Source organism: Pongo pygmaeus, chromosome 4, assembly GCF_028885625.2.
Source record: "Pongo pygmaeus isolate AG05252 chromosome 4, NHGRI_mPonPyg2-v2.0_pri, whole genome shotgun sequence".
Taxonomy (NCBI): Eukaryota; Metazoa; Chordata; class Mammalia; order Primates; family Hominidae; genus Pongo; species Pongo pygmaeus.
Window position 1 is genome coordinate 179,057,036 of NC_072377.2, and position 27,493 is coordinate 179,084,528.

At 45.4% G+C, this 27,493-nt stretch overlaps 1 protein-coding gene across 1 annotated transcript in view; it reads left to right on the forward strand.

Annotated features, from left to right (window-relative positions):
- NSG2 (neuronal vesicle trafficking associated 2) overlaps positions 1-27,493 on the forward strand; it is a 63,575-nt gene that overhangs the window by 1,418 nt on the left and 34,664 nt on the right. Inside the window, exon 3 of the mRNA XM_054489522.2 lies at positions 17,251-17,334. Within this exon, the coding sequence (XP_054345497.1) occupies positions 17,251-17,334 (84 nt within the window). The remainder of the gene's footprint in view (positions 1-17,250; positions 17,335-27,493) is intronic.

Sequence of the window (27,493 nt, forward strand, 5' to 3'; positions counted from 1 at the left end):
TCCCATTCTTGTAAAATGTAGTTATTCCTTTCAGAGCCAGGACATCTCTTGTGTTATTTCAGATTTATGGTAAGTGTTTATTCATTTTTTGTTCATATCTGCATAAATGGGCAAGCAAATTGATCTTTCCTTGTTAAAGTTTTCTTACAGCTGGTGAATACTGATAAGCTTCTAGATGGTGACAGAAAATTCATCTTGATTATTTTGGGAAGGTCTTTCCAAAATTGACAGGTATAGATTTGAGGACAGAGGATTGGATTCACTCCAACAAGCATTCAGTTTGTACCTGCTAAGGCCCTGTCCCTATATTAGGAGTTGGTTATAAAAAGACAAAATTACAAAACCCTTTTCTAGTATGACAGATTAATCTAATTCATCCTGGTAAATGTTATACCTGAGCATTACAAAGATTGTGAGGATGCACAGGTGGAAACAACTAAATTCTGTTGGGGTGGAGAGGGTTTGGGAATGGGACTGGGAGGACAGGTTAGGCAAACTGCAGGAGAGAGCATTTGAATTGGGCTTTTAAAGGTGAGTAAAAACCCTTCCTGGCAGACCATGGAGTGGGGAAGGGAAGGCATTTTTAAGGCAAAGGGCACATATATGCAAAGCATGGAGAGCTTTGGGGAGCAGCATGACTGCAGGAGAGTGTCTTTTGGGGAGGCGTGGCTGGAAATGAGTGACTGGCTGATGGCACATCTCCTGACATGGGAGTAGTCTATGAAGAATGGAGGTGGGCATTCACACAAATGTGGGATGGGGGTTATGGACACAGAAGGGAGAAATAGTATCATTTCAGGTCCACCTGAGACAACCTGGAGTTTTATTATGTGAGCTTTTGTACACGGTAAGGGAGAGACTTGGAGGCTAATGATGGAGTTTCCTGGCTGAATGGATTATTCCATCTGTTTGATTTCCCATTGGCATCTGCAGGAGGGCATTGTGTGTCTTAACCAATTGGCTTCAACCAATCAACAGAAGAGGAGCCAAAGCTAGATAAATGGGCTGCTGATTGGCCAGGGGTTGAATCATTTGTTTTGAAAGTGCAGAGATTGTCAATAGGAGAACGTGCAGGGGTGGGGTGGCAGACAGAGAGAATTCTTAAGAGCCATCCTAAGGAACTGGTAAAGCCTTTAAAGATAAATTCTGAACAGGCAACTAACACTAAAGCAATGAGAAGGAGCAGTATTAATAGAGCATGTGCTACATGTATATCAGAGCTTCTTGGTTTTCAACTGCATATTAGAATCACCTGGGGAGATTTTGAAACTCCTGCTTTCTAGGCCATGACCCAGAACAATTGTATCAGAGTCTCTGAGAGTGAGACCTAGGCATTAATATGAATGAAATCTCCCAGGTGACTCCTGCATGCAGCCAAAGTTGAGGACCATTGTTTTAGGTGTGCGTTAACCCTGGGAGTCAGGGATTATTCATTCATGTTTATAGATGAAAATTTGGTGAGTTATCCAAGCTCACAGAAGGAGTAAGTAGAAATGTTGCAGTTTGAACCCAGATATAAGTAGAAGTTGGGTAGGAGAAAGGAGGGATATTCTCTTGGGGCTTTGTGAGGCCAACAGCTATAGCCTTGCAGATCTGCATGTCTTTAAGAGGTGTGAAAAGAAAAGGGATTGTGATGAGGTCATCTTTCCCCTAGCATTCTACATGCCTGCAGGTCATCTAGAGATTATCATGGTCACTGTCCCCCCTTACTCTCCCACTCACCTCCCAGGGCTTTATTCTTTCCTTGAGAGAGGAGGCACGTCTGATAACCATTGAGTATCTAGTCCAGGTATACCAGAAGCTGTCCCAAAGCCTGAAGGATAATGCATTGTCTCTCATAGTGGGCCTGCATGTGTGCAACGTGAAGCCAATTATCCTGAAAGATCCAGGGCACCAGTTTGACACTCTGATTGTCATCACACAGTCTTTCACCAGGGCGGCCTCAGTTTCCTGTTTTTTGATATGGGGAGGATCACATCTACCTCACAATGGTAAGAACAAAGTTAGATGTGGCATCATACGTAAAGTGCCTGGTAAAAAAAAAATTCCAAGAGGCCAGGCGTGGTGGCTCATGCCTGTAATCCCGCACTTTGGGAGGCTGAGGTGGGCAGATCACAAGGTCAGGAGATCGAGACCATCCTGGCAAACATGGTGAAACCCCATCTCTACTAAAAATACAAAAAAATTAGCCGGGCGTGGTGGTGGGTGCCGGTAGTCCCAGTTACTTGGGAGGCTGAGGCAGGAGAATGGCGTGGACCTGGGAGGCGGAGCTTGCAGTGAGCCGAGATTGTGCCACTGCACTCCAGCCTGGGCAACAGAGCGAGACACTGTCTCAGAAAAAAAAAAAAAAAAAAAAAAAAAAAAAAACTACAAGAGAATAGCATCACCATTTTTCAGGTGCTTCCTAAATTCTAAGCTATATGTGCACGCGCACATGCGCGCGTGCGCACACACACACACACACAATCACTCACACATGCGTGCAATTTTCTTTCTTTTTCTCAGGAATTAATAGGCCCCAGTGAGGGGGTCACTACGTTGGTCTGAATTTTACAGAAGCTCAGACACAGAGTGGTAAAGTAGCTCCCCACAGCAAATAGCTGGGAAAGCATCCTGGACGTAGAGCCCAGGCAGTGCTGTTCCAGAACCTTCCGCCTCAGCAGGAATGAGGAGTGAGCCAGCCTGGGAGTCCCCAGGTGTGGTCTGTGGCTCAAGCTCAGCCACTGAACCACAGTGCGCTCCATTCCCCTCTCTTAGCTCTGTCTTCTCTGAGTGGGAAATTGTATTATCAGTTTTCTGTGCTAATATTTAGATTTTAGAATTTTACAAGAGTAATTATATTGTTTCCCTGACATGAGATGTGTTAAAAGTAAATTTTGCTCATGAAGCCAAAGGTCCTCTAAATGCTTAGAATAGTGTCCAGATGACAAGCAAGGACTCTGAAGCCACCTGTTTACGTGGGTTCAAATCCCACTCCAACTCTTACCAGCCTGCTTTGGCTAAGAACTTGGAGGGTAGTTTCTTAAGTTGCCTCAGCGTCAGTCTTCTAGTGTATAGAATGGGGACGCTAATTTTGGGACTCACTTACAGGACTTTTGTAGAGGAGGCAGAGTGAGCCCTGACACAGCTGTCAGCTGTCAGCCCTTTGGTTAGGCTCCAGTCAGATGGTGAGTATTTGAAGCTAAGATGGTTATCAGAAAGAAGGATATTTGACCCCAGTGTCAGATCATAGCTTTTCTTTTTGAAAATGTAAAATACAGAGTATGCTTGTAATACTGAAAATCAGTATTCTAAGTATCCTTTAGTAGTATGAAATCTGAATTTCAAGAGAACAGCTTCTGAAGGCTAGCTGGAGTCCTCTTGTGGAATGTGTCTGAAGACTTGTTCCAGGATAGGGAGGGGACTATGCAGGGCATTCAGGTTATTTCAGTTAATCTTCCCAGTAGCCTTGTGAGGCAGATCTCAGTGCACCCATTTCACTGATGAGGAAACTGAAGCTCAGGACAATATAATGGCCTGCCTAAACTTTACAGATGAAGAGTGGAAGGGCTAGGGTTGGAACCTCAGTGTACTTGATGTTCCAACTTTTTTTTTCTGCATTGCACTGCCTTCAGTAAGAAGTCTCTCATTCTGGGAGAGTGCTTCCTCAAACTCTAGGCTTCCTCATCCGTGGCTGCCCCTTGAGCCCTCCCCCTGGCAGACTCCTGGACCTGGAAGGGACCTGGACTGTTCCCCCAGACAGAACACCAGAGGCCCCAGTGCTCTCTCCCTGCCTGGTGCTGGAGAGACTGGTGTCTGCCTCAAGGAAGAGCACCAGGCTCCTGAGTTGCCTCCTGCCTCTTCTCCCTTTCATGTGACTCACTGTCCCCAAGCCTCCACACTGCCCCCAAGCCTATCCCCAGGGCTGTGCCTTGGTCCTTCTCCCATGGAAACCTTCTGCATCTCCTCACCCCACAACATCCCGTCCCTGAATCTTGACCTTGCCACTCCAGCTCTTTCACCATCTGGCCTGCTGGCCTCCATTCCTTTCACTCCCACATTGTGCCTCGAATGTCAGCATGCCAGACCTACCTGCAGCAGCTCCATGGGTGCAGTTCTCTCTCCCTGGGGGGCAGTTAGCAATGTCTGGAGACATTTTTCATTGTCACAACTAGAGGGAGGATTCTACTGGCATTTTATGGGTGGAGGCCAGGAATGGTGCTAAATATCCTATAATGTACAGGACACCTAAGTCCCCCAGTCCTGCCCCTGGGAAGAATTATCCTGCCCCAAATGTCAACAGCGCCAAGGTTGGGAAACCCTGCCCTAGAGTCGCATACTCCCCAGGATGTTCCATGCCTTCACATCCATGAACATGCCATTCCTTCTGCCCAGAATTCCCTTCTGGCTCCTTTGCTTGTATGATGTCAGTATTAATCTTTCTAAATCCAGTTCAGACAGCACCTCTCCTGAATGCCTTCCTCGACCACTGATAAGTATAGCTGTAGTTGTACCTGTTCATTCATTCATCGTCCATCTATCCATCCATCTACCGATCCATCCATCCATCTACCCATCCGTTCATCATCTACCCATCCATCCATCCAGCAAGTCTTGTAGCATACCCTCTGTGAGCCAGGCACTGTGCTAGGCCATAGATACACAGCAATGAAAAGACAGCATTGGCCACTGCTTTCATGGAGCTTCCAGTCCAATGAGAAAGAGAGACTTCAAACAATCCATCATACACCTAAAAGCATATAGATGCAAATTGTGAGAAGGGCTATTAAGGAAAGAACAAGGTGTAGTAATGTAAGGAGAGATAAGACATATAGGGGACCTAATTATAATGACAGGGTAGTCAGGCAACAGGCCTAACTGAGCCCTGAGGAGGGTGGAGGAACGATCAGGGGGCCACATTGGCTGGTGATGTCAAATGGTGGAGAGAGACTTAAGAGATGAGGTGGGGTGGGCACAAGTTTATGTGGTTTGTTTGTTTTCTTCAAAAGTTATTTAAAGCAGGAGAGTCACAGGATCAGAGTTTGATTTTGGAAGATTGCCCTCATTGCTGTGAGCCACCCTAGGGACAAGGAACAGGCTCAGTCTCATGCCTGGTCTTCTGACGTCCTCTACTTCTCTCTGTCCAATCAGTCCTCCACGCAGCACCAGATTAGTGTCCCCCAAAACAGGGGTGACTGGGTTGCCTGAAGCACCCCCAATATGGGAGTACAAGAAAGGAATGGGAGGTCTGGCATCAGTTAGAAGGCCACTGCTACATTCAGGGAAGAGAGGATAGTGGGGCAGTGGCAGGGGGGTGGGGAGGCTAGTGGTATTTAGACGTGGTACCAGGTTGATTGGGAGGAGAAATTGCTTCCTCTGCTCCATTTTCCCACTAGACCTGAGGCCCTAGCTAGACCTGAGGCCCCAGCTAGACCTGAGGCTGTATCATCTCGGTAGCCTTAGGCCTGGCATGCAGTGGGCAGTGGAAATTACTGGCTGATTCTCTCTCTTGCCTAGCTTAAAACTGGACTCAATTCTCTACTTGGTGGCTGAGGAAATAGACTCAAATCTAGGTGGCTTTCTCCAGGCCATGGGAGCAAGCTCCTGAGAAGCTGGAACATTAGTTTGCAGACATCAAATTTCAGGACATGCCTTTGGTGCTTTGCTGCCTTTGGTTCATCTAAGTAGCCACAATAACCCAGGTGTCCCCACAACCTCTGTGACGTTGCTACCATAATCCCCATTTTACAGGTGCAGAAACAGGCTCAGACAGGTGGAAGGCTGTCCTAGGGTGCACCAAAGGAAAACAATGCAGCCAAGATCTGCATGCAGGTGTGCTGGGAAGGGTGGCAGGTCTGCAGAAAGCAAACCATAGACAGGCACAACCCACCTTGGCAGAGCCACAGGGCAACCGTAATCGGCAAGTCTGCAGCTGTGCTCTGGGAAAACACTTCTTTTCTTTCTATTGATTATTAAGTCTTTATGCATCTCGGAGGAGGTCACTTACCTGCTTGTGGGAGGAGAGGAACACAGATATTTAGAAACTAATGACTAATGTGTGACATGCTTTACATTTTGCACAGTAGGCCACATGCACTTCGTAGTCCTAGAGACCTGGGTTCAAATCTCAGCTAAGCTATTTACTTACTGTGTAGCTTTAGGCACATTGCTTAGCATCTCTGGGCTTTGAGTTTGTTCAGCACTAAAACAGGCAATAATGTCTACCTCAGAGGGTGCTGGTGAGGGAAACAGTGCGACAGTTGTCTAATGGGCCCAGCTCAGTGCAAGGCATACTGAGGGAGAGCACAGATAGTTTCCTTTCTTTCACTGGGCATCCAGAATATGTCTCTTGAAGATGATAGGTTTAGAAGGAGACTGCAGAATTGGAGCATGCTGAGAAGGATGGTTTTTCACAGGTGGGTGTGGGGCAGTGTGGGGCCTGATGATGCTACGCAGGGGAGGCCTGAAAGGGGACCTATGGCTGTCACTGAGGCCTATGTGCCTTCTGGGCCTCTCTCTGGGCTTTCCGCAGGGTTTCTTTTTCTCTCCGAGACACAGGATGTGAGAAACGTAGGCTTTCCCCAGGGAACAACAGAAATGCACATCCCTGCAGGCTCCAGGCCCTAGAGCCCCCTGGTTCTTCAGAGAATCTCAAGAGATGAATTATAAATCATCTCAAATTGGGACAACATCTCTGACTAGGCAGATCCAGCAAATAGATAATGATGTATAAATGTCAGTATTGATCATAACAAAAATGCCTTAAAATTTAAAATTATAAGCCAATAAAAATGCCATAAAATTTAAAATTATAAGGAATAAAAAATGCCTTATAATTTAAAAACACAATTTTAAACAAAAATACTTTTTTACCTACCGAATTGGCACAAAAAAATGGATATTTCCTCATGTTGACAATACTGGGGCAAACTTGTCCTCAGTTCGCTCTTGTTGGTTATGTAATGTGATGCAGTGTTTTTCAGAGGGTATTTTGACATTGTCTGTACAATGTAAACTGTGGATAGCATTTGACTGGTGTGCTTTTCACTAGTAGGAAGTTACCCTATGGGTATATATTTCAAGTATGCAAAGGCCACTATATATTGAAAAGAACTGGGAACAACTTGGACTCTTCCCTGAGAAGGGCTTGGTTAACTGAGCTCTGGCGCACGCATGCAGAATCCTAAGCAGAGGTTTTGAGAATGAGGCTGATCTGCATGCGCCAGCATAGAAAGATATAACAGACATGCTGCTTCGTCCAAACAGCTTTAAAGAGAATGGTGTGGAGTGATCCCATTTGGGGAAACACACATAGTGTGAGCATGTTTTATTCTTGTAATTCATAAGACAGTTTTGGAAGGACACACAGAAAACTGTTAAATGTTTGGGAAATGGGAATTGGGGTAGGTGCGTTCCATTTGAAGAATTTTATTCTATACTTTTCATCTTTTTTTGTTTTTACCATAAGAATGCATCAAATTTTATTCATCTGTTTTTAGAGACAGGGTCTCTCTGTTGTCCTGAAGCTGGAGTGTAGTGGTGTGATTGTACATAGCTCCCTGCAGTCGCGAACTCCTGGGCTCAAGCAATCCTCTTGCCTCAGTCCTCTAAGTAGCTGGGACTACAGGCACATGCTACCACACCCAGGCTGATTTTTAAAGACTTTTAATAGACGGGGCCTTGTTGCCCAGGCTAGTCTCAAACTTCTGGCCTCAACTGATCCTCCTGCCTTGGCCTCCCAAAGTGCTGGGATTACAGATGTGAGCCACTACACCTGGCCTCAGATTTTCTATTAAAAAAAATCACCCCCATTTCACAGACGGTGAATGGTCTCAGAGAATGGATGTAACTTGTTCACTTTGATACACAGGGAGATCACTGTGAAGCCAGTGTCTTTGTCTGTACAGGGAGGTGTCAGAATAGCACAGTTTAAATTCAAATCCTAACTCCACCTACTTGCACTGTGACCCTGGGCAAGTTTATTAACCACTCTGACCCTCTGTTTCCTCATGACACTAGTATCTTTCTCTAAGGATTGTTGTAAAGATAAAATGAGGAAAATACATAGCAAATGTTTATCATAGTGCCTAGTACATAGTAGATGCTTAATGCAACAGTGTAATTATTATTGTTGTTGTTCTTAACATTATCTATTTAGTCCCAGAATCAGGTTCCCTGTTTCTGGAGGTCACAGGGCTACCCCAGGCAGCAAGGAGAGTGAACAGTGACATGGCCTGGGCCTCTGGACTGTGGAAGACCCAGGTGGCAGAGCTATGGGCTCCACTGTAATGATTCCAGCCTAGGCAGCTTGCCTTTGTTCAGAGCAGAAGGAGCTGGAAGTCCCCCGTAGAGGATCCTGTGGAGAGTACCTCATCTTGCCCCATGCTATGCATTGCCATAGAAGTGGGGAGTTGACAGGGCATGGTGGCTCGTGCCTGTAATCCCAGCACTTTAGGAAGCCAAGGCGGGCAGATCACGAGGTCAGGAGATCGAGATCATCCTGGCTAACACGGTGAAACCTCATCTCTACTAAAAAAAATACAAAAAATTAGCCGGGCGTGGTGGCAGTTTCCTATAGTCCCAGCTACTCGGGAGGCTGAGGCAGGAGAATGGTGTGAACCTGGGAGGTGGAGCTTGCAGTGAGCCGAGATATCGCGCCACTGCACTCCAGCCTGGGCAACAGAGCAAGACTCCGTCTCAAAAAAAAAAAAAAAAAGAAGTGGGAAGTTATAGACTTATTGAGGCAGATAGTTCATTTGAGACCAACTTTTATACTGCCTCTGAGAAAGCAAAGCAAAGGCCCAACAAGAAAAACAAAGTTTATTCCATGGAAAGAGCTCTGGACTGAGAGCTGGCATTCATACTAGAGACCTGCTTCCAACTCAGTCTTTCTGTGTGACCTGTGGCAAATCCCTTTCCCGCTCTGTGCCTCAGTCTCCCTATTTGTGAATTGATGAGGTTGGACAACACTGCCACTAAAGTCTTTTGAGCACTGACATTTTACCCTGTGTTCAGGGCCCAATACCAACCTTCAAGGGCCCAGGAAAAAACTCGAATCCAAAGAGAGAGTGTGGAGTGAGGAGCGAGAGGTGCAAATGGGGAAAGTTCCCAACTAAGGATGCAGGCCCCATCTGGGCAACTTCACCCTCTCTCTTTAGAAATAGGATTTATTTGTTCACTCATTCATTCCACAGTTTTTATGGCCTCCCTATTACGTCTTGATTCCCCAGGATCAGAGTTCAAGTGTTAGGTGGCACTTGGAACTGAGCTTAGGTTCAAGTCTGGGCTCTGCCTCCTAGTGGCCATGTGAAGTTATGAAGTCATTTCTGCTCTCTAGGACTCAGGCTCCTTATCTGTAAAATGGGAATAATTACCTTTACCTCATAGAATGATGGAAAAGATTTGCTGAGATATAGGATGTAAAGTGTTTGGCACAGTGCCAGGCACGTAGTGGGTACCTTTACAAAAAATCCAAAACCATGATCAATAGGAAAGAGTATGATATTCTTGAGTTTGAATCTAGCTCAACCCGAGGCCAGTCATTTGATCACAGGCAAGCGACTGAACTCTCAGAGGCTAAATTTCCTCATCTGAAAAATGGGAATAATAATAATGATTTTGAGGGAGAGAACTGAGGCTTGGAGAGAATGTTGTCAGGAGAATTATGAGAATTGAATGAGTCCACATCAGCAGGGCACCTGGCACTGTGCCTGGCTCACAGTAGGGATTCAGTGCCAGCCATTCATTGTCCTGGCTCTGAACCTGTCTCTTTGCTCCAGGGATGATGGGTAGAGCTTAGATCTATTTTTAGACTGTGCAAGTCCAGCTCATAAAAATACAATCTTGCTCCTTGTCAGCACTTCTGCACTTTTATTTATTGTTCCTGCCAATCTTGGGACCTCTCCATGTGGGAACCTCTTCATTATTGATAATCCTGGGAAGTAGTATTTTAAATTTTTATGATCTGTACTTTGCACCGTCTGAACCACCATGTATTATCTGCCCTTGCCAGTGAAATGGGAATTATATCCAGACAAGGGGTCCTTTAGGGATGAATAATTTATCCCATTTTCACAATGCCAATTATATTAAATTATGTTCTTCATATTAGCAGCTGACAGGACAATGGGGATCCAATGTGTAAATATGGAAAGAAAACAAAGTTATTGCTTTGCCCAAATCCACAATCATATTTGAAAACCTGGAGTTTCATTTTTCCAAATATCTATAAAACCCCACTTTTAAGAATAAAAAGAGTAGGAGGAATTTTGCCCCTTCCCTCTCTACTTTTCTTCTCTTGTTTCTGCAGATAGACAAGGGGCTCAGGGCTCTGTTTTGCTCCATTTTCTTTTAACTGCGGGAAAAAGAAGAATGTCTAGAAGAGAGGCTTTCTTTGCATATTTATTTTTCTCCTGTCTTGCTCTCTTTGCCTATGCAAGCTGATTCCTCCAAGGTACAATTAATAATGATTGGCTAACATTTCTTAATGCTTTCCCTTTCAGAGTACTAAAAAAAAGGAACTGTGACTTTGTCGTTTATGGAAGGGAAATGTTTCTGGCTCTACTCCACAGTAACAAAACACTAAGCTTTATGAAAGTCCTCTAGCTGGCTGGTTGTAGTGACTTTGTAGGGTTGTATTTTCCCTGCTATCTGCCGGGCCCCATGCAGTGTACCTTCACTGTGGCCAGAGGCCTCGCCTGTGCCTGAAATGCATACCTGCAAAGCCGTTTTCTCATTTATAATCATTCCTCAGCTCTTCACTGCCCTCACATTAATCTTCAAGGTGCCTAGCATGGCATTCAGAGCCTCTGTGTGCCTCTCTAGCTTCCTCCCTGTCACCTACTCACCTCACCCATCCTGTTCCCTGGCCACTTAAAACTGCTTCTCTGTAGTTGCCTCAGGTGCTGGCCTCCCAGATGTCTTCTGAAGGTTTACTGGTATTATCTCTCCCTCATCTAGAGGGATCTTTCCGCTGGGTTTGGAAACAAGGAAGCTGGCCAGGGCAAAGGTCCAAAGAGAGATGACCATGTCCTGTATTGGGGTAGAGGCTGTGCAACTGAATGAGTGGGTTGATTTAAGGGAAATTTTTGAGGAAGCTGGAGCTGGAATGGGTAGAATAATGGAATGAATTTTGAGACTAAAGGGAAGGGAGGAATCATGAGCGATTCTGTCTTTGATTTGACGTAAACAGTGGTTTGGATAATGCTGCTGTTATCTTCTAAGTTGGGGATTACATGGCATGAAGATGTTGAGAGTGAGGTGGCTGGGGCAGGAGGGTCAAGGGTAAATGTCTGATAGGGTCATCTGAGTGTTGAGTGATATCTGAGTAGAAGTATATATTTGGGAGTCATGAGCATAAACAATGAACTTGATTAGCCAGGTGTGGTGGCACATGCCTGTAGTCCAAGCTACTCAGGAGGCTGAGACACGAGAATTTCTTGAACCCAAAAGGTAGAGGTTGCAGTGAGCTGCGATCACACCACTGCACTCCAGCCTGGGCAACAGAGCGAGACTGTAAAAAACAAACAAACAAAAAAACCAATGAACTTGGAAGTGATGGGAGTGAGAACATGCAGAGGGGGCTTGTAGATGGAAAGAAGAGTGGTCATGAGCTGGCTTTGAGAAATCCCAACACTGAGAGATCAGCAGAAAGAGGAGGAGCCTGGAGTGGAGACTGAGGAGGGCTGCTGGGTGAGCCAGCAACAGAACCAAGAGAGAGGCTGCCATGGGCTCAAGGGAGGAGAACCTTTCAAGGAGGAGAGAGAGAACAAGCTTGTCAAAAATGACTGAGAGGTCAAAGAAGATGAAGGCAGAGCACTGTCCATTTGTTCCAGGCAAACAGGCCAAGACCTTTTGAAATGGAGATGGAGTTCCAAAGAGCTAACACTTCCTCGGGGTGAAGACAAAATATTGTGTAGCAGCCTGAGTTGCTTTTGGAGAAAATGTGGCTCAGCTAAAGAAAAGAGCAGATGACTGAGGACTCACATGGTGTTAGGCACCCGCCTGTCTCTTGGCCTGTATTTGAACTTTGTGGTTTGAGGAGTGAGGACCTGAAGCTAAAGGGACTGTTTTCATTAGAAAGTCACTCAGAGCCTAAGAGCATTTCATAAGGGTTCAGAGCAAAGCAGGACATGGATTTGAAGAGAGGGTTATGGTCCCAACTACGTCTAACTTCAGTACCCTCTAACCCCATGACTGCAAATGGTGAGAGGTATATTTTTATGATAAATATATTATACATATAAATTATTATACGTATACTTGAAGTTGATGTAAATGACATCACACAGTATATAAAAACCTCGTGGTATCTAATTTCTTTTGTTCAATGTAATGTCTATGAAATTCATCAATGTATATGTAGTATAGTGGTGAGGCATTCCATTTTCTGAGTAAAACACAATTTATCGATTCTCCTATTAGTGTACATTTGAGATGTTCCCAGTTTGGGGCTATCAGGAACAAAGCTGCAATGAATGTTCTTGTATCTTTTGGTGGACCCATTATGTTTTTGAGCTGACTTTTTGCTGACACCTAGGAAATCTATTGATTTTGGTTTACTTATTTAGTATTTGGCTACCTTACTAAATTCTAATCGCTTTTCAGTTCATTTTCTTGCGTTTTCTTGGAAGACATCTGTATCAGATAGAAAGCTTTTAGTTTCAAGTAACAGAAAACCCAGCCAAAATTGGATTAAGGCTCAAAGAGTAGGTATTTGCCACTATAACTGTGGATCCCAGAGTAGGTCTAACTTCAGGCAAGGTGCAATCCCAGGGTAGGAGGTCATCTGGACCCGGCTCCATTTCTCTGGGTTCCTCTTGGCTCTGCCCTTCTTTGTGTGCTGCCTTTGTTCTTCTCCTGGTTCCCATCAAGATGGCAACAATTCCAGGACTAAAGTCTTCATCATACCATCCAAAGGAAGAATCACTCATGAAGACCTACAAGGCTTCTTTCATCAAGACACTAGTCAATACTACCTCATAGCTCATTGGTCCAAATTGGGTAACATGCCCATGACTGAGTCAATCAAATTGTGTGATCAATAGGATGGTATGCCCTGATTGGCTCAACTTCACTAGGGACCATCACTGTCACTAAGGAAGTGGTCAATCCCACTGAACCACATGGCTGCCACACAGTGAGGCAGGGGTGGGTTCCCAAAAGGAATATCATAGAGCTTTTGGTTGAAGAAGGAGATGGATGCTAGAGAAGCAACCTCAAAATATTTTTTATTATGAGAATAAAAATGATATTGCCTGTAATGATTATTCATGGTCTTGTTCTGACAGTAATATTTTTCAGTTCTGTCTCCTGCCTCAACATGTTGGTTAGAATATGGTGTCTTTTAAGTTTACACAGAATGGAAATGGTTTTCAGCTTTTTCAAAAGCTCCGGGAAGGATGTTTATAAAAATAGAGAGGGAGCGAGAAAGACTAAGAAGCAAGTACTTCTTAATATTTTTTTAAAAAATTTACTAGTCTCTGAGTTTGCATCCAACGTTTGATGTGAAGATTCTCAAGAACAGTCGGAGGACTGTGGATCTAGAAAGGAAGGGATCAAGCCAAGAGATGATGGAAATAGACTTGGCAATGTGGGAAGGTGGACTAGTTTTCAATTGCTGTGTGACAAATTACCAAAAATTAAGTGGCTTAAAACCCACAAACTTATTATCGCACAGTTTTCGTAGGTCAGAAGTCCAGCCATAGGCTAGCTGGGTTCTCTGCACAGGGTCTCATGAGCCTGAAATCAAGGTGTTGGCCAGGCTGCATTCCCACTGACACTTGGGATCTTCTTTCAAGCTATTGAGGCTGTCGACAGATTTCAGTTCCTTGTGGTTGGAGGACTGAGGTCCTGGTTTTCTTGTTGGCTCTTGGTTGAGGGTTGCCCTCAGGTACTAGCAGCATGGCTCTCTCTCAGCATGTCAGTTTAATTCTTCAAGGTCAGTGGAGAATCCCTTTCCAGTCTGTTACCCTGGAGTTTTACATAGCACAATGTAATAATGGTAGGGACTAGCCCATCATAACCACAGGTCCAGCCCACATTCTAAAAGAAGGAAATTATACAGCACATGAACACCATGGGGCAGGAATCTTTGGAGCCAAATTAGAATGCTGCCTACCACAAAAAGCAATTATTACCCCAAGGCTTGTGGCTCATGCTGACCAAGAAATACATGTATTATATATATTAATAGATCTGTTATATGTATATATTACACACACACACACACACATATATATATACACACATGCATGGGGAGATAAAATTAAAATTGCAAATCCAAGTTTGTGAATATTTCTAAAATCGTGGATTAAGAGAAATAATCAGACATCTAAATTTTCTGTACCACTTCATAATCTGACAGTTGATCTAGTGATGTCCAAAATATTTCTAATAACTGGAATTTGTAGAATATCCTTTCAGTTCATGAAGCACCTGCATGTATGTTCTTTCATTTGGTCCATCCTAGAATGCTGTGAACTAGCCTAGGAGCTTTACCATTTGCTCTTTTGTTTACATTGGCTTCCGACTCTCACATTCGCATTGCAGTTCACATGCCAGCAAAGCGAGTCCTTGTAGATCACATACTGTTTCCACTTTTGTTTCTTTGGTTCTGTGGTTCACTTTGCAGAGACTGTCTTCCCTTGTTTTGTCCACCCAGAAAACTTCTATTCATCTTCCAAAACTCTTTTTTTTCTGTTTTTGAGACGGAGTGTCGCTCTGTTGCCAGGCTGGAGTGCAGTGACACAATCTCGGCTCACTGCAACCTCTACCTCCCGGGTTCAAGTGATTCTCCTGCCTCAACCTCCTGAGCAGCTGGGATTACAGGCACGTGCCACCATGCCCAGCGAATTTTTTTAATTTTTAGTAGAGATGGGGTTTCACCATGTTGGCCAGGGTGGTCTTGATCTCTTGACCTCATGATCCACCTGTCTCGGCCTCCCAAAGTGCTGGGATTACAGGTGGGAGCCACTACGCCTGGCCCTCAAACTTTTTTTTTTTTAGGCAGGGCAGTTGGGGGCATTCTTGAATGCCCATGTTCCTGAGAAGTCCTTGTGTTGCTCTTGATAGGCTAGGTAGGGTGACCCTGCAGCCTGACAGGTGCAAGGCTCCACTCTACAGCTGCCTCAGATATCTATGGAAGAAAATGTGATAGCACCCAGATGTTACTGGGTTGATGTTCTGAATGTCTAACTTGCATCAACTCATTTATGCCTCCCAACAATCCAACGAGGTGGTCGTGGTGATTTCCCCATTTTATAGATAAGAAAATCAAGACACAGAAGGCTTCATCAACTCATCCAAGGTCACCAGCTAGTAAATGCTGGAGCCAGGATTTGAACTCAGCCTACACTTGTACACTCCCCTACAATATTGACAATATTGGTATCTGCTTTATAGTGTAGAATTAAGTGAGGTAAGGCATGTCAAATGCTCAATGCCTGCTATATAGTAAATGCACAAAGTATGAGAATTATTTTTCTTATCTGTGGTACAAGAGCTTCTGCTTTCCTATTCTTTGGCCTAGGGAGTAGGAAGAAAATAAAAATAACAGAGCATCCTTCTGCCCCACCCCCGGTAAGCTCTCATCCATGTTTGGCTGTGTCGCTTCGCTGTTTAAGGAAGCCAAGGGCTCTCTTTTTGTTGTTTGGAGGAACAGACTGCAAAGAGGGCGGGATACAACAGCAGAATTTCCAGCCGGAAATGGGTTCTAGAGGTAAGAGAGGGTGGGGTGCTGATGGGCTGGGGTCCAGGGCCTCCTTAACCCCCATAAATCCAGCCATAGGTTAGCTGGGTTTAGGTGCCACCTGGTAGATGTTCCATGTATGGTAGTGCCGTTCCTATCCCTTCCTTTTTGAGCTGCATTGAGTCCATGGCATGCCTCACAGATGTTAAAGGACATTCTTCATAGAAGAATTCTTGCTCTAGTTAATACGCTTGACTGTTGTCTCCAGGGAAAGTTGGTGGGTGTTTTCAGTGACAATTCTGTTAATTTGAGCCATAATGGGAAGTAGGAGTGATCATGGTTAGAAGATTACTTCATTTTAGCTGTGTGACCCTGGACAAGTGACTTAGCATCTCTGAGCTTGAGTTTCCTTGTTAGGGGAATGGAAATAGTAGTGATAGGTAGGTAAGGCATATGAAGTGCTTCATCTAGTTCCGGCACATAATAAATGGTTCAAAAATATTGCTCATCATCATCTCACTTAACTCTCAAAGCAACCTTACAAAATAGGGATACGATTCGAATTATTTGTCTCTATTTTACAGATGAGACCTTGAGGCTTAGACAGCTTCTGTGTTCCTCATGGTACTGCAGCACTTGGCAATAGTTATTGATTATCTGTCAGGTTTCTTTTTCTTTCACTTTGCCTGCACAGTGGGATGGAGTTACATAAATGTCTTGTCAGGTTGACAGCATATCTTGATAGGATGTTAACCACCTCTGCAAAAATATTCAGACTTTAGAAAAATAAAATGATACAACAGATTGAACAGAACTTTATATTTTTCTTCTCACAAGTCCCCAAATCAAATTGGAATTAAGTGTGTGTGCAAAGGCTTAGAAACAGAATCTTCATCGTAACTTTCTATTTTATTTATTTACATATTTATTTATTTATTTAATTTTTGTGGGTACATAGTAGGTATATATATTTTCGGGGTACAGGAGATATTTTGATACAGGCATGCAATGTGAAGCACATCATGGAGAATGGGGTATTTATCCCCTCCATCCCCTCCATTTATCCTTTGAGTTACAAACAATCCCATAACTTGTTTATATAACCAAAACTGTGGAGGCAACCTAAACGTGTAACAATTTAAGTTTAATTAGATCAGTTGCAGTACACACATGCAGTGAAGTGTTATACTATGCCAAAAGGCAAAATAAAATCATGTGTTTGTTTACATTGGAAAATTGGAGAAAAATATAGCGTTGTGTGATAAAAGGTTATAAACTATAAAGTATGAATTCATCTCATAAAATATATGTTTTCACAAATATTAAATATATAACAATATATACATATATAAGTCTATATAAATATCTAAAAAGGTGTAATCAAAATTGTTACCTAGGGTTGTCTCTGTTGGAATGGGGAAGTATTATGAGTAATTTGAATTTTCTCTTACGTGTGTTTGAAGGGGGGGTTCTTTATTTTTTTGATCTTTATGTCATGTGTAACAAATTCTGGTTACTAAAAACAAAGGAAGGAAAATGTTTCCAGTCTCCATGCACGCTAACACAGTGGTTGACTCTTTCAGGTGATTGTGAAGACAAGAACGGAATATCAGCCGGAACAGAAGAACAAAGGGAAGTTCCGGGTGCCGAAAATTGCTGAATTTACGGTCAGTTTCTTGATGGTGTAATAGAAAGAGTAAAGGAGAGGCTGGCTCCAGCCAGCTCAGCACACCTCGTGCTTGAAGCAAGTACTGCTGTGGGTGGGGAAATGACGCAGGCTATTTCTGGAGGATTTCTTGAAGCCGTACAGTCTGGCCACTGAATTTAATCAAATAACAAGAACTCTGCCTCTGAGGTCTATCATATTCTCGTGTACTCTGGAATGTTCTGATAAATCTCATAATTGATAAATGCCTCTTTTATTCCTCCTCCTTTCTCCTGTTCCCTTCTTCCTGCTTTTTCATCACAATCTCCAGGAAATGTGATGGAAATGCAGTAAGTGACTCACATTTTAGTCCTTCGTTGCAACAAATATGAGAAAAACAAAGGCAGGGGGGAAGAAAAGCTGGCTTCTTGGTGGTGAAACCCTAATGGTTGGCTTCCTATTTCTTGGTGGAGGGGCCATGAGGAGCACTGGGGAATATGTTGCTAGCTGTGATGAATTGCATCAAGGAGCCACAAAGCATTCTCTGTGAGGGTGAAAGAGGAACCCCAGGGAATGCCCTGAGGAAGTCACTTAGGAGCTGAGGTGGGTGGGGAAGTGGATAGGAAGCAGGTACAAGGTGCTGGCAGCTGAGGAGAGTGCAGCTTGTGCAAAGGCCCTGAGGCAGGAAGGAGGCTAGCCCCAACCCTGAATAGAAACAGAAATAGAAACCCTGAATAGAAATAAGGACAGTGAGGGCCAGGCACGGTGGCTCACGCCTGTAATCCCAGCATTTTGGGAGGCTGAGTCAGGCGGATCACCAGGTCAGGAAATCGAGACCATCCTGCCTAACACGGTGAAAACCCATCTGTACTAAAAATACAAAAAATTAGCTGGGCGTAGTGGTGGGCGCCTGTAATCCCAGCTACTCGGGAGGCTGAGGCAGGAGAATGGAGTGAACCAGGGAGGCAGAGCTTGCAGTGAGCCAGGATTGCACCACTGCACTCCAGCCTGGATGACAGAGCGAGACTCCGTCTCAAAAAAAAAAAAGAAAAAAAAAAAGAGATAAGGACAGTGAGGCCAGGCTCTAGGAGGGTGCAGAGAGCAGACAGAGATAAGGCAGAAGTGGGCGGAGGGCAGACAATTCCAAGCATTGAAGGCTGTATGAAGGCATTTAGGGTTTAATACTAAAAGCAACAGGAAGCCTTTGAAGGACTTCAGGAAGAGACGGGACATGATTTGGGTTTTAGAAAAAGTATGCTGGCTTTTACATGGCTAATGGAGTGTGGTGGATGAAGGGGGATGGGGGGGCACTATTAGGCTGCTGCAGTCATTCAAGTGAAAAAACACACAAAAAATGGTGGCAGATCAGATAAGGTGGTGTGTGGGTGGAGAGATGCAGGTAGATCTAAAATATTTAGGAGGCAAACAATCAGCCCTGGAGGCAGTAGAACAAGTGGTCCTGTGGATGGACGATGCAGCAGCCTGGCTGGGCTTGAGCCTTGGTTCCACCTTATCCTAGCTGTGTGGCCACAAGCGAGTCACCAAGCCTCGCTTATCAAGTGGAGATAATAGTAGGGTTGCTGTGATGAAGTACAAAGTGCATGCAAAGCACTTGGATCTGTACAGGATAAGTGTGTAATAGTAGCCTTTTTATGCCAACTGTGACTGGGAGCTTTGAAAGTGAACATGACTCGTGGTTGGTTGTCTGGGAATCGAAGTGTATGCGGGGAGAAACGTGGGTTTGTTTGTCTTTGACTATTTTTCTCCCCGCTAAATCAGTACTGAAGCAGCTGAGTATGTGGCCCAGGGGAGGAGTGTGGTCCCTCTGTGTGCATCCCCTGGAATGTGGAACTTCCCTAGATGCCACCCTCCTCTTGGAGAGCAGCGGCTGGTCTTACTTTTTTATTGTGCTTTCAGTGTCTGCCACACAGCACAGGCCCAGTGAAAGTGGACCAAGACCCAGCTGCGTACAAGTACTTGCAGGAATAAGCAGGTACCTGCATGAATGAGCACAGAGCTTGCAGGAGAGGCCTGGGGTATCTTGGTGCACCAGGCCATGGGGTCAAGTTGACCTGCCTTCGTGGCAAGAGCTCACAAGAAATATTCCCAGGTTCACGTGTAAGAATGTTTGCTGCAGTACTATCTATAAAATTAGAGTATTAATATTCCCAGGTTCACATGTGAGAATGTTTGCTGCAGTACTATCTATAAAATTAGAGTATTAATATTCCCAGGTTCACGTGTGAGAATGTTTGCTGCAGTACTATCTATAAAATTAGAGTATTGGAAACTAGACTTTCAACAACTTTCTTGTGATTTCATAAATGGGAACACATCCATATGATGAATTACTTTACAGTTTCTTAAGAATTACCTTTTTTTCTCAGAGAGTAGTTTTCTCTAAATTATATGTTTATGAGATACTTTCATCTGATTTTTACTTCTCTATGCTTTCCAAATTTTATGCAATGTGCACTTAATTATTTCAATAATCAGACAAAAATCAGAATTATTTTTTAAGTGTGCTTTTTTAAAAAAAAACAGATAAGAGTGTTAAGTGTTTTTAATGAAATTATCCCTTATCCAGCAGTCATTTGAAATGATGGCTGTGAAGTGCAATAATTTGGGCAAATACTTAAAGAGAGAATGTTGAGTGAGTAAAGTAGAGATTAAGATTGTGTGCTTTCTAGGATTGGAGCTATGAAAAATTACAAATACAGAGGAACAACAATATGGAAATAAATGTATTAATATTAAAATGCTGTCTATCGCTGTGTTATTAGCAGTGATGTAGGGCTACTTTTTTTTTTTTTTGTCTTCTTTGACAACTTTTGGTGATGTGGCTATTTTTTCATATCTACGTGAGAGATTGATATAATCCCCTATGGCTCCGAGAGGTGACATAACATGCTTACCCACCAGCAAGTGGCAGAGCCAGTAGGCAGAGCCAGGGCCTGGAGGCCTCTCTGCTCAGCCGTGTTGCCTGCAGTAGGTAACTTCTGGGTAGAACAGAAATGAGTCAGCTAAGAGAAAATGGGTGCTGGGTCAGGGACCAGGGCCTGTAGAAGTTCTCCACCCCTGCACAGTTTGACTCGATTAGTCCTGGGGGTCAGGAAAGAAGGGCTTTGTGGTTCAGGGGCAGCCCTCTGTCAGCCCTGTCAGGCATGGGCAGAGGGGGACCTGCACTTGAAACAAAATGGGAGGAATGGAGCAGATTCTCTTGTGCTTATGTAAAGCTGCAAGCATTAATTAGCCTAGTTTTTCACTTTCTTAAAGAGAGCTCCTTCTGAGCCCCGTGAAAGATGCATCTGCAGGTGCAGAGGTGGATGCAGGGAGGCGTGGAGGTAATTAAGAAGAGTCTGAGGGTCTGAGCTGAGTCAGCTGGCTGGGGCTCATGATCCAGGGAGGGCTGTTATGGAGGTGGAATTTACAGGACTTGCTCCTGGTTGGAGGAAGGGCATTGGGGGACTCTTTGGTGTTTGGCTTGTCTACCTGCCGCTGAGGTAGGGAGCTGGGGGGATGCTCTGAGTGTGAGGTGCCTGGAGACCATGGGTGGGGATGGGGAAGACAGGTGGTCTGGCCACCCTTGGAACTAATAGGTTTGGAGCTCAGGATGGAGATTTCCACTGGAGAACTAGGGCTGGAGTCAGGGAATTTACAGTTAGAGAGCTTGGTGCTGTTACACAGTCACTGGGTCACCCTGCAGATATATTGCCCGGGGCTGAGGGAACCCTGGGAACTGCAAAGGTGCACCTCTTCTCATTCCAATCCCTTCATGGATCTGGGACAGCTTGTGATTTGAATTTCAAAATTAACCTGCAGAAAGCAGTTCATGGCAATTATACTGTGAGAGAGAAAAGAAGGGAGCAGGGTGGGGAGAGATGAATAGAGAAAGAGGAGCTGAAAGAATTGCCTGGAGTTTTTGTCATTTCTGAAACTAGGGAGGCCCTGCCGTCATTGTAAAGGGCCACAGACTTGAAATATTTTCATCAGTTATGTGAGAAAATGGGAACATGCAAAGAAAAAAACCCTCCTTCTTTCTTAATCTGAGAGCAAGGCGTTCTCTAAAACTGATTTTGCTATGGATGGTGCTGGCGCTGTGGTGGGTGTTTGTGTCATGGGATCCTGGTGCTGTGGAAGGTGCTGGTGATGTGGAAGGTGCTGGTGTCATGTTGGGGGTGCTGGTGTTATGGTGATCCTGGTGCTGTGGAAGGTGCTGGTGCTACATAGGGTGCTGGTGTCCTGGTGATCCTGGTGCTGTGGAAGGTGCTGGTGATGTGGAAGGTGCTGGTGTCATGTTGGGGGTGCTGGTGTTATGGTGATCCTGGTGCTGTGGAAGGTGCTGGTGCTACATAGGGTGCTGGTGTCCTGGTGATCCTGGTGTTGTGGAAGTTGCTGGTGCTATGAAGGGTTCTGGTGTCACGGTGATCCTGGTGCTATGGAAGTTGCTAGTGCTATGAAGGGTACTGGTGTCATGGTGATCCTGGTGCTATGGAAGGTGCTGGTGCTGTGGAACGTGCTGGTGTCATGGGAATCCTGGTGCTATGTAAAGTGCTGGTGCTGTGGAAGGTGCTGGTGTCAAGGGGATCCTGGTGCTGTGGAAGGTGCTAGTACTATGGAGGGTGCTGCTGTCTTGGTGATCCTGGTGCTATGGAAAGTGCTGGTGTCATGGTGATCCTGGTGCTATGGAGGGTGCTGGTGCTGTGGAAGGTGTTGGTGCTATGGAGGTGATCCTGGTGCTGTGGAGGGTGCTGGTGTCACGGTGACCCTGGTGCTGTGGAGGGTGCTGGTATCATGGTGATCTTGGTGCTGTGGAGGGTGCTTGTGTCATGGTGATCCTGGTGCTATGGAGGGAGCTGGTGCCAAGGAGAGTGCTGGTGCTCTAAAGGTTACCGGTGCTCTGAAGGTTGTTGGTGCTATGGAAGATGCTGGTGCTGAGGAGGGTACTGAGGCTCTGGAAAGTGCTTATGCACCTAGCTATGCTGCCAGGCCTGGTTGTTTCCAGGCTCCTCTGTGAGTTGGAGCTGAGTTTGGATTTGGAAGTCATTGGTGCTAAGCTGTGGAGAGGCACAGCTGTCCTCCAGGGGTACACCTGGGTTTGAGGCTAGGCTCGCCTGGGCATCTTAGATCTTGGCTTTGCCATATCTTAGCTTCATGACCTTGGGAAAAATCTCTTCACTCCCAAGCTCCTAATTTTTCATTAATAAAATCAGACAACAATAATGAATAGTCTGTCTTTGGTGCACTCTAGGGGCTTAATAAATTATCATTTTCTTTCCTTCCTATTCATATCCTTTTTCTTCCTCTTGTGTTCTTAGCTTCCTGTCTAATTAGCTGCATTTTGTTTGTTTGTTGGGCTCTAGGCCTCTCTTTGCAGGCTTTTCTCCCTGGGAATGTGACTGGGAGAACCTGGAGGAACATTTCAAGGGGTAGCCCGTTCATTGTCAGGATTCATGGGTGGTCTCTGGCTTCCCACAGTAATTCCTGGAGGCACATGTTTGCTTGTTGGTAAGGGTAGGCCTTTTTTTTTTTTTTTTTGAGACAAGGTCTTACTTTGTCACCAAGACTGGAGTGTACTGGCATGATCATGGCTCACTGCAGCCTTGACCTCCCAGGCTCAAGTGATCCTCCCACCTTAGCCTCCTGAACAGCTGGGACTATAGGCACATGCCACCATGCTTGGCTAATTTAAAAAGGTTTTTCTTTTTTTGGTAGAGATAGGGTCTCGCTTTGTTGCTTAGGCTGGTCTTGAACTCCTGGCCTCAAGTGATCCTCCTGCCTCGGCCTCCCAAAGTTCTGAGATTACAGGTGTGAGCCATCATGCCCAGTCTGGTCATTGTTTTCGTAGGCTACTTTTTAGTACTTCAGTTATAAGATGAATAATAATGTCTTAAATATGCTTTTACATCTACTTTTCAGCCTAACAACAATCTTGGGAAGTAGGTACTTTCATTATCCCCATTTTACAGATGAGGGAACTGACGCTCAGAGAAGTGAGGTGATTTTCCCAAGGTCACATAGCCAGGAAACGTCAGAACAAAGCAAGAACCCGGCTCCATGGCTCCATATCCCATTCTCTCTGCCACAACTTGATGTCACCCTGCCATTGTCCTGGCCAAGCTGTGACCTTCCTACCTTCTTTCCTTCCTTCTTGGTCTTCCCCCCTTTTCTTCTTTGTCGTTATTAATATTGCTTCTGGCCTGGGCTCAATGCCTGTTGCTGGGAGATACAAAAATGGATAAAACAAAACCCCTGCCCTGAAGGAACTAACAAATGTGTGGATCAGACAAGAGACATTCTGTGCAGCTTCTCAGCTGTGCTCTTCCTAGAGTCAGCAACTCTGGGACCCCTTCCTGATCCTCTAGCTAGATTTGGGACCTCCTCTGGGCTCTGTAGGGTCATGAGGCCTCCTTTCCCACTCTCCTCTGCCTGGCCTATCCCGCACCTGCAGCCCCCTCTAGCTTCTGATCCCTGGAGAGCAGGGAGGTGTCTGGTGCATCTCTGTGTTCCCAGTTCCCAGCACTGGCCTGGCATGGAGCGGGCTTTGGGTATGTTGCATTGTGGGCCCTGTCTCTTGGGATGGTCTCAGGAGCATCCCTGACCCCACACCCTGATCCAGCATTCAGAGAATCTGCCTCATTAGGCTCTGGCCAGGGCCAGCTCAGACTGGAGGGTGTGCAGGCACTTGGGAAGGATCCTGGGAATGCCTGCAGTCCAGACCTAGAGCACATCCAGTGGGGAGAAGCTGCAGTGGGAGGGGCACCTTAGCCCAAAGGGACAAGAGCTCCCCATTCTCTTGTTAAAATGAGGTGGGACCAAGAACTGGAAATGAGAGGGTCACTCCTTTTTAAACAACCAGTGGCTCATGCCTGTTATCTTAGCACTTTGGGAAGCCGAGGTGGGTGGATCACGAGGTCAGGAGATGGAGACCATCCTGGCCAACATGGTGAAACACCGTCTCTACTAAAATACAAAAATTAGCCTGGTGTGGTAGCATGCACCTATAGGTCCCAGCTACTTGGGAGGCTGAGGCAGGGGAATTGCTTGAACCCGAGAGGTGCGGCTTGCAGTGAGCCGAGATTGCACCACTGCACTCCAGCCTGATGACAGAGCAAGACTCAGTAACAACAATAACAACAACAAGAACCAGTGTCAGTGGGCTATTATTAAAACAAAGAGCAACAAGTAAAACAAAAATAAAACCCCAGTTGAAGTTTCAGGCTAACATTAGAAGGTGTGGATTTTTTGCTGTTTCATCCATTCACTGATCCATTCCACTCTTTGGGCTCCTGCCTGTGACTAGCACTTTATGTGCACTACCCCGCTGAATGGTCCAGCACGCCAGGCTGGCGGGATTGTTACCCCACTTGCACATGAGGAACACAGGCTCAGAGAGGCACAGTGAGCCATCTGAGGTCCACACCCTGGAGGCTGCGCAGCTGGGCCACCTGCTTGGGTAGACAGGATCAGGGAAGGTTGCTCAAAGGAGGCTGCAGCTAAATGGAAGGGGATCCCTGGCTACACAGGAATGGCTCCTAAGGATGCTGCTGAGCTCACTTACCTGCCAGTGGCTCCTTCTCCTTTCCTTTTATAATCTAGGGCCAAGAAATGGGGGCCTTGGCTCCCTGTCTCAAGCCTCAACTCTGCTCACGTTCCCTCCAACACTAACAGGAGAAGAAGCAGGGAGAAACACAGAAACCAGCCTCCTCAGTGCTGGCCACTGCATCTAGCAGCCATAGAGCCAGGCCTCTCTCCCTCTGGAAGTCTCTAGTGACTGTCCTTTCTTCTCTGTTCTCATTCCAACACTCTGGTTCAACCCACATCACCGCCTGTCCCAGCCCTCTCCCTGATCCCTGGCCCCTTTCCTCAGCAGCCCCAGTCCTTTCTCCTCCCCTTCTAGAGCACATGCCCCACAGTGGCATTCCTGTGCCTCCATTGCTCACCCGCCTTTCCCATGGGTGCATCCACCTCCTGGAAGCACTGGCCCTTCCCTCATGATCCTGTCCATTTGATGCCTCCCTGCCTTTGTCTGTGTCATCCTTTCTAGCTGGATTGTCTTTCCTGCCTGCCATGGGGCCATCTCGCTCTTCATCCCTCAACACCAAAAGCACATGGCCTGGGCCTGTGCAGTCTTGCTTGCACTGACATGCAAAGCCTGTCCTTTCTCCTTTGGGTTCCTGCATGTCCTATAGGACCCTCCATTCTAGTACCAATTAAACAGAGTTGGCATCAGTGAGTTACCTACTAGGTCTCCTGCTGACTGGACCAGGAGCTCTTTGAGGCAGGAATGGTGTTTTTTGGTCTCTGTACCCTAAGAAGCTAGCCAGCACCTGGCCAGATGAAGCACTAAAAAATGCCCTTAATAAATGAATAAGGCTGGGTGTGGTGGCTCACACCTGTAATCCTAGCACTTTGGGAGGCCAAGGTGGGAAGATTGCTTGAGCCCAGGAGTTTGAGACTGGCCTGGGCAACATGGCAAAACCCCATCTCTACAAAAAATGCAAAAAATTAACTGGATGTGGTTACGCATGCCTGTGTTCCCAGCTGCTCAGGAGGCTGAGGCAGGAGGATCATCTGAGCCTGGGAGGTTGAGGCTGCAGTGAGCCGGATTGTGCCACTGCACTCCAACCTGGGTAACAGAGTGAGATCCTGTCTCAAATGAATGAATGAATGCATAAGGAGGTGAATGAGCAAACAAAAAAAATCCTTATGGCTGACCAAGAAACTCCACATCAATCACATCAACTGCTCTGTTTGCCTCATTTCCAGTATCTTTATTTAAAATCAGAGCCCTATCTTTTCTTCTGAACTCTTGCTGATAACACATCCTCATAACTCTCTTTCTGATGCCACATTCCTAAGAAGTTAGACAACATTTCTAGCTTCACCATTTGCTTCTACCAATTTTTCTTCAAAACTCCAGGGCCTTCGTTTCATGGGATTCTAATATTTGCTGACAGCAGCAAATGGAGATAAGCGATTTTACTTTATTTGTTGTCTTGGTTTTTATTGCTCTCTCTTTCTTTTAAATTTTGAGGAACACTTTTAGGCAAGTTATTAAAAACACTACCTGCTGGGTTAGGAGCAGAGTCATTATTTGGCATGGAAAGAATTTGCACATGAGGACTTGGTGGAGAAAGGCTGCCAGAGTGTTTCATGTTTATTATTTCACTTCTGTCCAGGGTTTTATTGAAAATCAGACTGAAGATGCTGGCCTATGTTTTTGTCCAGGTGCTTTTGCCTGGCTTTGTGAGTGTACTATTAGAATGACCTTCAAAAATATATGCTGTTATTAATTGATAGTTGCAAAGCAATTGTGGCTTAATTTTTTAACGAAACATTCCTCTGAGACAGAAAACACACATTGTGCTGCCTTAGGAGGAATGTGCATAGGGTTTGATGAGAGACGGGGTGTTTCAATGACTACCCCATCGCAAAAGGATGGGCTTTTATTACCGGCTTTACATTCTCGTCGATCCAAACAAACATTGTTAAGTAAATGCTGCAATAAAGCAAGTCACTTTTTAATAAACGTAGTGTAGAAGAAGACTTCTAGGGTATAGTGAGCACTCTTGTTTCCTATGGGACTCCTGCAGGGGTGGGCTGGAGTAATTTACACCCACTCCTGAGAGCTGATTCTTCCAAGTTTGCAAGCCAGTTGTGAAACTGTTGGAAGCTTGAAATCAATCATGGTGGGAGTATTTACACCATGGAAATCAGCAACGGCTACAAATCTCCTCCTCTCCCCCCAAGAGCTGGTCTCTCAGCACACCACTGTGGAAAGGCAATATGGAAGAAACACATGGGTTAGGGATTTGATCCCATGGGTTTGTGAACTAGAACATGTCATTTCAGCTCTCGGAACCTGTGTTTCCCAATCTGCAAAATGGGTGGCTGAAGGCTCCATCATAGACCTAGTGCGAGGCCTAAGTGAGGCAATGTAAGCTAACACAGTTGTTCCACTGTGGCTCGATAAACGTGAGCTTCCTCTTGTAGCTGCATGGTAGTTTCATTTCTGGGGAGGGAGGTCTCTTGCTAGATGGATGCTGCCACCTAGCTTGGGTCTCCAGTGGGAAGCTATGCCTGGTACCTGTGGGCCTCCATCCCAGGGGACGCTGCCCTAGCTCAGTTGCTCCTCTTGGCTTACTCCTTCCACTGTTTCAGCTCCCAGCTCTCCATCT